The sequence below is a fragment of the Bos taurus genome, chromosome 25 (genome assembly GCF_002263795.3).
Source record: "Bos taurus isolate L1 Dominette 01449 registration number 42190680 breed Hereford chromosome 25, ARS-UCD2.0, whole genome shotgun sequence".
Classification (NCBI taxonomy): domain Eukaryota; kingdom Metazoa; phylum Chordata; class Mammalia; order Artiodactyla; family Bovidae; genus Bos; species Bos taurus.
Window position 1 is genome coordinate 25,164,806 of NC_037352.1, and position 12,756 is coordinate 25,177,561.

The window sequence follows — 12,756 nt, forward strand, 5'->3', positions numbered from 1 at the left end:
AAATAAGTAAGTAAATAAGTAAAAGAATGTGTTACCTGAACTGTGATCGAGGAATCAGGAAGCCAGTGCCACAGCCGTTGGCCTCCGAGCGACCCTGTGTGTGCTAGTGAGACACTTGGAAGAAAGACCTCGCCCACAGCTCACCCAGCCGGGGTGGGACGTGAATGAAAACACTCCTGGCCTCTACCACGTGCTTGGCACAGAAGCAGCTGGCGTGTGTGTGCCCTTTGTCTCCACTTCACCTCTGCTGTGCCTGCCTTCCACGAGGCCACCGGGTCAGCCACACCCATGTCACATCCAGACCCTGGCTAAGAGGGAGGCTGGGAAACGCAGTGTCTGGCTTTCCGGCCTCTAGTGAGCCAAGAGGCACCCCCAGAAGAGAGTGAAATGGGTGCTGGGGGGCACCATCCCATCAACTCTGCTCCACCCACACACAGTCCTTTGGGGACCACCCCTCAGAGATGGAGACAAATATAGAGTCTTCAGAAGTGGCGATTGGACTGGGAGCCACTCATGAAGGAAGTCATCCATTAAGTTAATGAACATGTATTACCATGGGCTGGGCAGTCTGCCAAGTGTGCCCAAAATGCCCCAGTCAGGCTCAGTTCCTGCCCTGGAAGATCTGACTGTGAAGACATGGGCACAGCTCATCCTGGGAGGAAGATGCCACAGCTGTGCTCCAGCATCTGGAAGGCCAATCTGGTAGACTCTGAAAATTAACCACTTGAAGCCTGTGGGCTCAACTGTCCCCCAGATAATGGTTTTGGGACTCACACAATTTATAAGAGACTTAGTCACTTGGTAACACTTTAATTCAAAAAATTTTATGTATTTTTTAAAAAAGCTTGATTCCTAATTCCCCGGGAAAATGGAAAGATCTAGCCCCCAGGCTGGGTTGCCTGCCCATAAGGCAGCCATCAGCGGTCCACTTCTTCAGGTAAGAGCATCTGGCGGCAGGGGACAGCCAAGTCCAAAGTGTTAAGAGCACAGACTCAGGGACGGCAGCCTGGGTTCCAAGCCTCAGCCGCACCACGTACTAGCTAAACGGTCCCGGAGAAATGGCTCAACCTCTCTGTGCCTGTCTTCTCCTCTATAAGCAGGGTTGGTGATGGCACCCTCCCCATCGGGTAGTTAATGAGGCTTGAATGACTGAGCTCGCCCAGTGGTGCCCAGCACAGAGGAAGCTGGCAGTGAATGGCGCTGACTGTCGTCATCAGCCAAGGGGGAGATGCCTAGGGTAGCTTTTCCCTCCAGCGTGTTCTTACACTCATTCAGTCCTCCATTCATTTGAGGACCATTTACTGGATACTTTTGGGTTCTGGAGTCAGAGCATGAGTGAGGCAGGCCAGGCCCGCTCTCCTGGTGCTCACGGTGATGGAGTAAGTGAGTGTCGGGTCAGTTACTCTCATAGGTCATCGGTCAGAGGACCTATGAGAGTAGGTCAGAAAACCCCAGGAAGGAGTTTGGATTTCATTTTAAATGCGAGGACTCTCCTGGAGGGTTTTCAGCAGGAGAATTATGTGTTGGGCTCCTGTTTGGGAAGCATCCCTGGAGGTTGCCCTAAAGGGCCAGGCTTGGGGGTGGGGAAGGGGTTTTGAAACAGGGCTCCCTATAAGCCTAACAGGCCTTTTCTCTCCCCCAACCTTCTCCAGCCCCCACTCTCACAGCGGTTCCCTCCCCGCAGCTCCGTCTTCTCACTGCAGCCTTCTCTGGGTCACAGTTTTTCCTTCCCTCCATATTCATTTGTTGAAATTTTCCAAGAGAGAGACCATCTGAATCTTTCCATTCTTTTTTTTAATTATTATTTAAAAAATAATTTTATTCATTTATTTATTTATTTTTTTGCCTGCGTTGTTTTTGCTGCTGTGTAGGCTTTCCTGTAGTCACAGTGAGAGGGGGGTTGCTCTCTGGTTGTGGTGCACAGGCTTCTCATCGTGGCGGCTTCTCTTGTTGTGGAGCCTGGGCTCTAGGGCACACGGGCTTCAGTAGCTGCAGCCCCCCGGGTCCCAGAGCTCAGGCTCAGTAGCTGTGGTGCAGGAGCTGAGCTGCTCCACAGCATGTGAGATCATCTGGGACCAAGGATCGATCCCATGTCTCCTGCATTGCCAGGCAAATTCTTTACCCCTGAGCCACCAGGGAAGCCCTCTAATTTCATTTTTGTTTCTCGGGTCATGGGCTGGCTTGCTTCAGCCTGATGAGACACCCACTCAGTCCTCAGTCAGCTGGGACTGAAGGTGGGAGCCAGGTCAGATGATTCAAAGCCTACCTGCCCTAGAGATGTCCCCCGCACAGGGACTCGGTCCCCACCTTCTTGTCGAGGAGGCTGTAGGCAGGACAGTAAACAGACCCAATTTGCCAACTGCTCTATGATTGTCAGGAGCAGGAGGGAATGGATTGGCTTCCTTTGGCCCCAAGGAGTGGGGTTAAGTAGAAAGTTTCTCCACGGTGGAAAGTACGCAGGGACAGATTTTGCAGTGTGGAGGATACAGAGGAAGGCAGTCTCTCTCTTTTCACCCTTTTGGATGGGTACCATCATCCAGAGGTCTGGCAGAGTGGTGATCAGGGCTGCACAATTTCCGGTGGCCCCTGGTGGCCAGTTCTCAAAAGCTACCCCATCAGGAGCAGGTCCACGGCCTTGTCCCAGTCCCAAGGTTTCTCTTGTATGCTGTGTCCAGCAGGACGGACAGGTGGGGCCACACAGTCCCTCGCTATAGTCCCACTGGCCCAGGCTGGGTCAGCAGAGAGCACAGTGGTCCCAGTGCGCAGCGGACCCCACGGTACAGGCCTCCCAGCCAGCACCACTTCTTCCCCGTCACGTCCCTGTACCCTCCGACTTGTCACCTTGCCAGTTTCTCTGCGAGCGTGTGTGCTAAGTTGCTTCAGTCGTGTCTGACTCTTTGTGACCCCATGGACAGTAGCCTACCAGGCTCCTCTGTCTGTGGGATTTCCCAGGCAAGAATACTGGAGTGGGTTGCCATTTCTTCCTCCGGGGGAATCTTCCCGATCCAGGAATCAGACCCACGTTTCCTGCTCTGCAGGTGGATTTTTTACCACCGAGCCACCTGGGAAGCCCTGGTTTCTCTGAGCAGCCCCTTAAACTCTGTTGAGGCACACGTAACCCTTCCACTGACCAAGCCCAATGCCACTTTCTGTAGAAAAGACTTCCCTCCTTAGGGTCTTGCTCAGCAACTAGGAAGCACTTTTGGGTGGAGCTGCCCTGATGGAAGGGGCTGCAGGTGCACAGACTCCAGGATCCCTAGGCCAGAAGGTGAGAGAGTCATCCATACGCTGGCCAAGAGGCTGACCGCTCCACCTGAAAACACCTTCCCGACTCTCCAGTGCTGGAGGGACCAGGGACCCAGATGGCTGTGCTGGGCTGGGCTTCTGAGCGGCCGCCCGCGCAATGGATCGGGCTGGTGGTGATAAATGGCTCTAGTTGGTGCTGTCCTTTCTTCCCCCACCACTTTTCGGCCTTAGATCTTTCTGCTGCTATCAGTGGATTAAGATTTATGGCTTCCTCAGCCTTGTAATACTTGGGTGGACAGCGGCCTAATCAACAGAGCCGTCGTTTACCAAAATGCTGTCAGATTTGATGAACGTCATCGACTCTTAGCATTAAATTGGTGGTGAAGGGATTGGCCTTCCAGCAATTTACTGTGGGGTGGGCTTTCCTTAAAGGCCTGAAAAGCAAGTTCATTGCAATTATTAAAGCACAGGTTTTGTTCTCACTCTGCTGCCATATCCAGTTTCCTGTTGGGGGTCGGGCAGCTTAAGCACCTCTAGGAAAACTCACGAGTGAAAATGTGAAGCGTGGGGGACCCTTCCCTTTGTTTTTTCTTTTCCCCCTGAGTTTTGAAAACCCCTGCAGTGAGAACAATAAATGAAACAACCCATAAAGCATCAGCTTTACAGTGACCTTGCTCGACACAGACTGTCAGAGCACGAGCACTGTTAGTTGTAAGAGATCAGACAGATCCAGGAAAACCGTATCAAATAAGATCAATTTATTCCCCACCCCAACCCAAAGCTGTCTCTGTCGGTATCTTCGGAGCTCTCCCGCCCCTAGAGGGAGCCATTTACATAGTGCACAACCTGTGCACCCATCCAGGTCACCTCTCAGCTTTGCTCTCGTTTTTTTTCCTTAAGTGATGATAAGCGTAAATGCACACCTCTTAGAATACTGTACTAGAAGGCTGGTGATACACAAAAACTCTGGGCATGACACTGGGCTGAGTGTGGCTGAGTACAAAACAAGCTGCCCTTGGGCTGGCAAACTGGTTTGTGGGTGTTTAGGCATGTTTAGGGGCTTCCCTGGTGGCTCAGACAGTAAAGAATCCACCTGCAATGCAGGAGAACTGGCTTCGACCCCTGGGTCAGGCAGATCTCTTGGAGAAGGGAACGGCTCCCCACTCCAGTGTTTTTGCCTGGAGAAGTTCATGGACAGAGGAACCTGGCGGGCTACAGTCCATGGTATCGCAGAGTCAGACCCGACTCAGTGACTAACACTTTCACTTTCACTTCAGGGTGTTTAGGGCTTCTGAACCCTGTTCCAGGATATGGTTGATAGTGCAAGGGACTACCAGATCTGGGTGCTTGCAAGTAGGCAGGAGAGAGCAGCTGCTCAAAAACGCCCACTCTGGGTAAAGCGGGGAGCCAGCCAGAACCTCGGGCATCATCTTTGCAAGGACGTGAAGGTGGGAGGCAGGGAGCGGGCTGGTGCACCCAGGGGCTGGCTCCTCGGCGGCAGCAGGTGGGCGTCCTCGTGTGGGTGGGGCTGCTCACCACCTCCTCTCTGTGGTGGCAGAGGCACCTCCTGGGGCCGGGGCGGGAGAGCCGGCCAGATGGAAGGACTATTTATTTCTCTCTCCAGCACCCACTCAGCATTTAGAAGCTCTTTCTGGACCACATTAATTTTGTCACATGTTGCTTCATAAACACATTTTTCCGTTATATGTGCTGAGTGGGTTCCTTGAGGCCAGGGCATTGGTTTACATTTTTTTTCCCCCATCCTCATGCTTCCAGAACCTTGTTATGCAGTTAGCACTTGGTAAGGACTTGCTGATTAAGCTCCTTAATGCGCTATTGCAAACCTGTCATACCTTGATGAGGCAAGTATTTGTGCTAAGCTCCTTGGAGGGAGGAGGGAAGACTGTGGGACAGAGACACACACACGGACTCTTCCCCGTGAACTGGAGTGCTTTCTTATATTTATAATTAAGATCAAGCCAGTAGAGCCGCACTGAGCCCAGCTCTCTCACTTGCTTGTGGGAAATTCCCACTTCAGACATGGCTGGATCCAGGTGCTCAGACACTGTAGCAGGGCTCGTTCACCATCATCCAACTCTGCTCTTTTCCTTGTTGTCCTGGCAGAACCACAATGGCCACCAGCAAGCAGCCCCCAACTCACATTCTGTCATCTGCTGTTGCATCTCTTTGACTCCCCTAAACCTATCACTCAAACATAAGGGCCAGCGGGATCTAATGCTCAGACTGGCCAGGCCAGGGTCATGCGCTCCCTCCACCCCTGGATGCAGTTCCATATGAATGCTTGGATTAGGGGTGGGGAGGGGGAGGATTTCCCAAAAGGAAACCAGGGTACTTTTACCAGCGTACAGGGGACTGCATACTGGACAGGCAGAAGCAACAGTGCCTACCGCCAAGCCTCAGAGACTTTCTGATCTTACACTTCTTCCACTGAATGTGTGTTTAAACCACCTGGGGTCTTGTTAAAACACAGGTTCTGATTCCTGCATCTGAGATGGGGCTTGAAACTTTGTATTTCTCACCAATTTACTGGAGAAGCCAATGCTACTGGGCCCTGGATCACACGTGGAGTAGCAAGGCTCTTGTCCCAGGCCTCCGTTTCCAGATAAAGGAATAGAAACGCACGGAGGGGCCAGGCTGCTCCCCAGGCAGGGCCTCTGTGCCCAGTGGTCCTCCCTCCCTCCTCCTCTCTCGTACTGTTTCTTCCCAGCATTTGAACATTATTGAATGATTCCTGGGAAAGAGGGAGGGGCACATGGTGGAAAACCCATCCCAGCCATGGACTTCAAAGGCTTCACAGCTTCACCCTGACCTGGGGCAGGGAAGCCCCCAGGAGCTTCCTGGCCTGAAAGCCCCAGTTCTATGGATTCCGTGGCACCCACTCTCCACGGACCCCACTGCTGGTGCCAGCAAATGCTCTAAAGTGCGTTGATAAAGCCTGGGAGGCAGTGATACCCCACGGGGAGCCAGAGCCCAGGGCAACAAGGTTGATGGTCAAACAGAAGATGGGTGGAAGTTGCCATTCTGGAAACAGCCAGGTGCACTTGGAGTCTGGGGAGCGTCACCACATGACAGGCGGCCTGTGAAAGAAAACGTGTCCCAGGGCCCCTTCCTTCTGCGTTTCTGCCTCCTGCCTATTCTCCGCTGGGGAGTTCCCTACCTGCTTTTCTGCGTCTTACACTCTCTCTCCAAGGCCTTTTCCTGGAATGATCTATGGCCCAGCTCCTGTGTCTTTAGTGTTAAATAGTCTCAGGAAAGTCTTGAATCCCTCTCTGATCTCCCCAAAGGCTACTCTAACCCAACCTGGACACATTTCTTCTTCACGTGCCTGTTGGGGGCAATACAGCGTGGAGGTTCAGAACTGGGGTCAGGCAGCAAACTACAGCCTTGGGGCCGAATTCAACCACAGCCTGTTTCTGTAAATCAAGTCTGGGGGACACAGTCATGCCCATTATTACGTGTTATTATTTATCTTGTGGTGCTAGTGGTAAAGAACTCACCTGCCAATGCAAGAGACATAAGAGACTCGGGTTCAATCCCTGGGTCCAGAAGATCCCGTGGAGAGGGCACGACAACCCACTTTAGTATCCTTGCCTGGAGAATCTGGTGGACAGAGAAGCCTAGCAGGCTACAGTCCATGGAGTTGCAAAGAGACAGACACGACTGAAGCGACTTAGCATGCATGCATGCATTTATTTAGGCAAGGCTGCTTTGAGCTACAATAAAACAATGGAATGAATACTATAGCAGAGACCGCAGGGCTGGCAAAGCCTTTAAATATTTACTCTTTACAGGAAACTGGCCCATCCCTGGTTTCCAGTAAGGCCCCTGGAGCCACACTGCTGGGATTCAGATATGGGCTCTGGGGCCTCCTAGCTGTGGGACACTGACCACATGGCTTACAGCCTTGTGCCTCGGTTTCCCCCTGGAGTAGCTGTGAGAACTAAAGGAACACAGGCCCCTGAAGCTGTTGGAGTGGTACCTGCTCTTCATTAAGTGACTTGGTGTCCAGTGTGATGGTGGCAGGGTGGTGGGCACGGGCAGTGTAGATGCGGCTCAGAAAGGACTTCCATCCTGACCACCGCGAGTCCTGCAGGGCAACAAGGCTCACGATCTTCATTACCAAGATAACGACACGATTTACTATGCTTGAGGGGAAGCTGCATCTTATCCCAGGGAGTGGAGTTTTCTAAAGCTAGGGCATCGGGGAATGCAAGCTCTGAATCACCGTTGACTGTGCCTCGGCTGGGAAGCAGATCCAGTACGCGGGGCTTGGGGGACCTCTCCTAACCCTCAGGCGGTGGCTTGGTGGTTTAGTCGCTCAGTCGTGTCTGACTCTTTTGCGGCCCCATGGACTGTAGTCCACCAGGCTCCTCTGTCTACGGGATTTCCCAAGCAAGAATACTGGAGTGGGTTGCCAATTCCCTTCTCCAGGGGCTCTTCCCAACCCAGGGATCGAACCCGGGTATCCTGCATTGGCAGGTGATTCTTTACTACTGAGCCACCAGGGAAACGCATAAGCCCATCACAGTCTCAGAGTGATGTTTAAAGAGGCCCTGGCTCCCGGATTTGTGCACATGCACAGCCTCACCAATAGGAGGCATCCCTTAGATTTTGCTCTCTGGGCACCTGACTCACCCCTCGCCCTCCGCTGGCCCCAGTCTTGTCCAGCAAGTCCAGCACAGCCAACGTTGGGAGTCAGAGCGCTGATCCAGTGACACTTTCTTTCCTTGCCTAGCCGGGCAGCTTGCTCCTGGGTTCACGGTGGATGAAATGTACCCTTGAGGAGGAGGTCTGGCCCCCTTACTTGGTGCCGTGTAGGGCGAGTAGTGCAGCCCTACTATCCACTGGATGGGTTGCTAGGCTGACAAAGCTCCTGATACTCAGGGGCCAGGAAACAGTTATGCTTGGCTCAGGTATCAGGTGCGTGAGTGTATGTGTGGGAATCAGCGTAGGAGAAAGAGGTTGGGGCCGGGTCGTAGAGACCTTCACATGCCAGGTGTACCATTTGGGGTACAAGTCTGGCTGCGAAAGCAAGGGGACCCAAGTAACTCTGGCTTCAACAGCATGACAGTTGGTGTCTCCAGCAAAGGTTAGTGGTGGGCTGTCACCTTGCTCCGAGAGGTGGCAGAGGAGGCCAGGCACAGCCTCTTTTGTCGCTTTAGCCTCCTCCACAGGCTGTCCCCTCCCCACCACGCTCAGCAGCTTGCCATCACCTCCTCACTCCAGCTGGCAGGAAAGGGGGTCAGGGCAAGGGTGGGCACAACCTTGAAGATACACACAGTCCCCCTCACCCCCACAGCACTCAGGCCAGAACGAGCTCACCTGTTCCCCACCCCAGTCACAGGGAATGCTGGGAGCATCACGTGCACACCTGGAAATGCAATACAAGAAAGGGAGGGGAAATGGACGTTCAGGGGACGTTCAAGGGGTGGGTTTCCCAAAGAGTGACTCAAGGGATGCTAGGAGGATGGGGTCCCACCACACAGCTTCCACGGCCTCAAAAGTTTGCCATCTGTTTCATCTGTATTTTACTGGATTAGCCAAACCGTTCATTCAAGTTTTTCTGTAAGATGTGATGGAAAGACCCAAATAAACTTTTTGGCCAACCCAGTATTTTTAGGATTGTCCCCAGTGTGTGTGGAGGAGGGGACGAGGGGGCCTATTAAAGGCCCTGGGAAGTCCTGGTCCCAGACTCGGGCTTTCCCATACTTAGATCACAGAGCCCATTTGGGGAAGCTGAACACCTACTAAAATTCTACTGCTATGTCCAAGCAAAAAATTACTAAAAAATTCTACTGCATACACTTGGGGCGTAAGAACCAGTGAAGACTTGAATAGGAGTGGTTCAACCTATCCAGCCAGCCTGTCCAGGGTGATGCCCAGTAAGGTGCACCCTGACCCTGACCACCTACCACGACTGAGTCCCTGCCACGCTCGGCCCTCGGAGGACTCAAGGAGTTTGTTTCACCATATCTGAAACGGTCTGGCTTTTTGTGCTTAGAAATCTGTGCAGATCAGAACGGAAGCTGGCCCGCGGCTCCACATCCAGCCTCCTCCGGACTATTCTGAAGACTCTGAGCCATGTGGGGGTGTGACTGTCAAGGTGAAGGATGCTTCTGGGGACCGTCCACAGGTAGGACTGGCTTCAGTTCGGGGCTAGAGCAGCTCTCAGGGGTGCTAACAGTTCCTTATTTCCGTCCTTCCTTCACAAGAGCCTGCCTTCCTTCCCTCTTGCACTTATTTTCTGCACTTTAATGAGCATACAAACCTCGTGCTAGATGCTCTGCTGGGAGCCCACATCCAGAGATCAGCAAGGCTGGTGTCTGACCGAAAACAGGCACCGACATATAATCCCTCTACTGAAAGAGGGAGCTGAGAAGTGGGGCAGGGCATACGGGGACCAGGAGGGAGAGGATCTGGGAAGGCTTCCTGGAGGGAGTGGCATTTACCTGGTTCCTAAAAGCTGGAGGGGAGGGGAGGTAAGCCGAGCTGATAACCTGTCTGCACCTGTATGCGTGCGTGCTAAGTCACTTCAGTCGTGTCCAACTCTTTGTAATCCTATGCACTGTAGCCCGTCAGGCTCCTCTGTCCTTGGGATTCTCCGGGCATGAATACTGGACTGAATTTCTATACCTTTCTCCAGGGGATCTTCCTGACCTAGGGATCAAACCCATGTCTCTTGCGTCTCCTGCATTGGCAGGCAGTTTCTTTATTCCTAGAGCCACCTGGGAAACCCTGTATGCATGCACCTGCTGTTAAATATTGTGAATTTCCAACCCTCTGCCACCCCCACCGCCCAGGCCAGCAGAACCACACACATGGAAACACCCAGAGGCCCGTGTGTAGCTGTAGCACAGAGTCCCAGGCCATGCAGCAGCTGACAAGGTTGACCCCTGCGGTGTTTCCCTTCCATGCCTCCAATTGTCATTTCATTTCTGAAATCCTTGGAATTGTGACAGTAAATCCCAGTCTCCCTTTCACCATGCATTTGTTGCGTACCCACTTTTGAGCATAAAGCTCAATCCTGGGCATCAGAGACACAGAAAAGAACAAAACTGACAAGGCTCCTATTCTTAAGCAACTTATGTTCCAGAGGGAGAGATAGACAGTAAAGAATAAAATCAAAAACTCAGAAACCTTTCAAGACATGCAAAGTAAAAATTAAAAGTGAAATACAAAATTTAAAAAAAGAAGAAAATCAAGAAATAAATAATGTGTTCAGGGAGGGGGGACCAGAAACGGGAGATGGGACAGTGTGGGCAAGAGGGAACATTAGATGATAGAAAGGGAAGGAATGTTTCTCTCAGGTGTGACATTTCAGCTGAAACTTGATGGGTAAGACAGAGTCGGCTGGGGAAAAGCATTCCAGGCCAGGGGAACAGCAGGCACAGGGGACCTGAGGCTGGGTTTGTTCAAGGCGCACGATGCAGGCATGATGTGAGCAAAGGGGAGTCAGGAGGTGATGAGGTCGGAGGAGCAGGGGGGCCAACCGGCCAGTGTGCACAGAGAGCAGGGTGGGGGTGGGGATGGAGGATGGGGTTTTATCTCAAGGGCACTGATTTTGTAATTAGGATGAGTGTGTAGAGTATCGCCACGGTTATGTACAAGCTGAATGTTAGAGAGGAGGCAAAGTCAAGCTGCTGAGCCAATCCTGCCCCATTTGCTGAGAATGAGATTGTGACCCAAGCAGATTCCACAGCCTCCCCAGGACAGACTCTTCCTTCCGCCCGCCGCTTCTGTACCTGAAACCTGCTTCTCTAGAATGAAAATGACTCACAAAGGAGACAGGAATGTCACCCTGGAAACATTCCTCTGATCACCGTTGCATGTTGGTCTTCCCTTCTTTGCTCGTCAAGGAAGGACAATTAAGGAGCAAGGGATCACTTTGTTTCACATTCCAGCTGCAGAAAATCTGAACGATAATTGTTCAGAAATTTTTGTTCTTCCTGGATTAAAAAAAAAAATGTTATTTTCTATGGAAGGACCCAATGACCTTGTCTCCGTAAACAGTCCATAGAAATGGGATTTTTGCAGCGGGCAAAACTGTGGACTTTGTTGCCTTCAACACCCACCTCCCACACAACACACACAACACACACACACACACACACACACACGCTTTTGAATCACCTAAAGGTTCCCTGCTCAGGAGGAGTCTGTGCTAACAGCCTTCAGCTTCCCTTCATTGGGGAGGCTGGTTTGAAGCCAAGCTCAGTCTGTCACAGCCCCAGCCCCGCCCCGTCTCAGAATGCCTGCGTGGCCTTCAAGCATGTTAATCCTCTCTCCTCCTTTGGCCATTTGGTACCCCCCACCGCCACCGCTACCCCGTTAAATGAACATATATTCCTTCCTTTGCAAGCTCCCAAGCTCCCTGCAACGCCAGGCAGCCTGTCCCTCACAAGCTATTAAGCTCCATTAGCATTCCTGGGTGCGCCTGCTCTGGAGCAGCATCGCCCCACTCGCCTGCACTTAATTTTTTCCACCGTGAGTGCTTGATTGTATTTCCTCCTTCCCTTTTTCTCCCCATCTTGAGGGGGCACTCCGTGAGGCTTCACAGTCAATTTCCCCTTGGAGTTATTTTCCTCCTAAGTGAAAGAGTAAAATGGCCACGCCAGTTTTCAGCAAAGGCAGAAGCCTTAAGAGATGCGATCTGAACAGAGAAAGGGAGAGAAAAAAAAGAAACGCCTGGCTAAATATACTCAGTCCCCCTCACAGTGTTTGCAAGCGCAGCCTGAAGTGGAGCAAAAGGAATTGCTGTCCGCGTGTGTACTTTTCATTTGACCTTCACTGTTGAAACACACCAGCCTTTTCGCCTTTCATCAGATCCTTAGTGAACTTCAATTTCTCGGTGCTCTGAGTTCACAGATGGGGCATGTGCAAGCATGTTCTGTTGGCCTCCACCCCCCTCCCCCGTTGACTGTGCTTTTTAGAAAGATGTGAATTACTAGCTGACATTTAAGAATCAGGAGATTCCATGTCAATCTGCACTGAGGGCTTTTCTTGAAAAATCAAAAGATTTGGGAATCACATTCTTTAATGACATGCGTGGAGCTGGGGGATAGCTCTCCCCTTAAACAAGAGCGTGTTGCATGTACCACGGTCCCCACCACATCCGAGGCGCCATCTAGATCCTGGAGATAAAGCAGACACATATATAGTATGCCACTGGGCAGAGTAGGGCTTCCCTAGTGGCTCAGACAGTAAAGAATCTGCCTGCAATGCAGGAGACCTGGGTTCGATCACTGGGTTGGGAGGATCCCCTGGAGAAGGGAATGGCAACCCACTCCAGTATTCTTGCCTGGAAAGTTCCAAGGACAGAGGAGCCTGGCGGGCTAGTCCATGGGGGTCACAAAGAGTCGGACATAGCTTAGCAAGTAACACTTTTTAACAGTAGGGCAGAGTGAGGAGCTGGAGGAAGTGGGCAGAGGTTGCCATGTTACGTGGGAGGAGGGGGCTTGCCTTTGATGAGGTGCTGTTTGACCAGGGGCC

The 12,756-nt window shown here is 52.1% G+C and overlaps 1 protein-coding gene across 5 annotated transcripts in view; it reads left to right on the top strand.

Moving 5' to 3' along the window:
- KATNIP (katanin interacting protein) overlaps positions 1-12,756 on the top strand; it is a 239,203-nt gene that overhangs the window by 74,760 nt on the left and 151,687 nt on the right. For all 5 annotated transcript variants that reach the window (XM_024985088.2, XM_059881579.1, XM_059881580.1 and 2 more), the window contains one exon: positions 9,269-9,400. In XM_024985088.2, the coding sequence (XP_024840856.1) occupies positions 9,269-9,400 (132 nt within the window). The remainder of the gene's footprint in view (positions 1-9,268; positions 9,401-12,756) is intronic.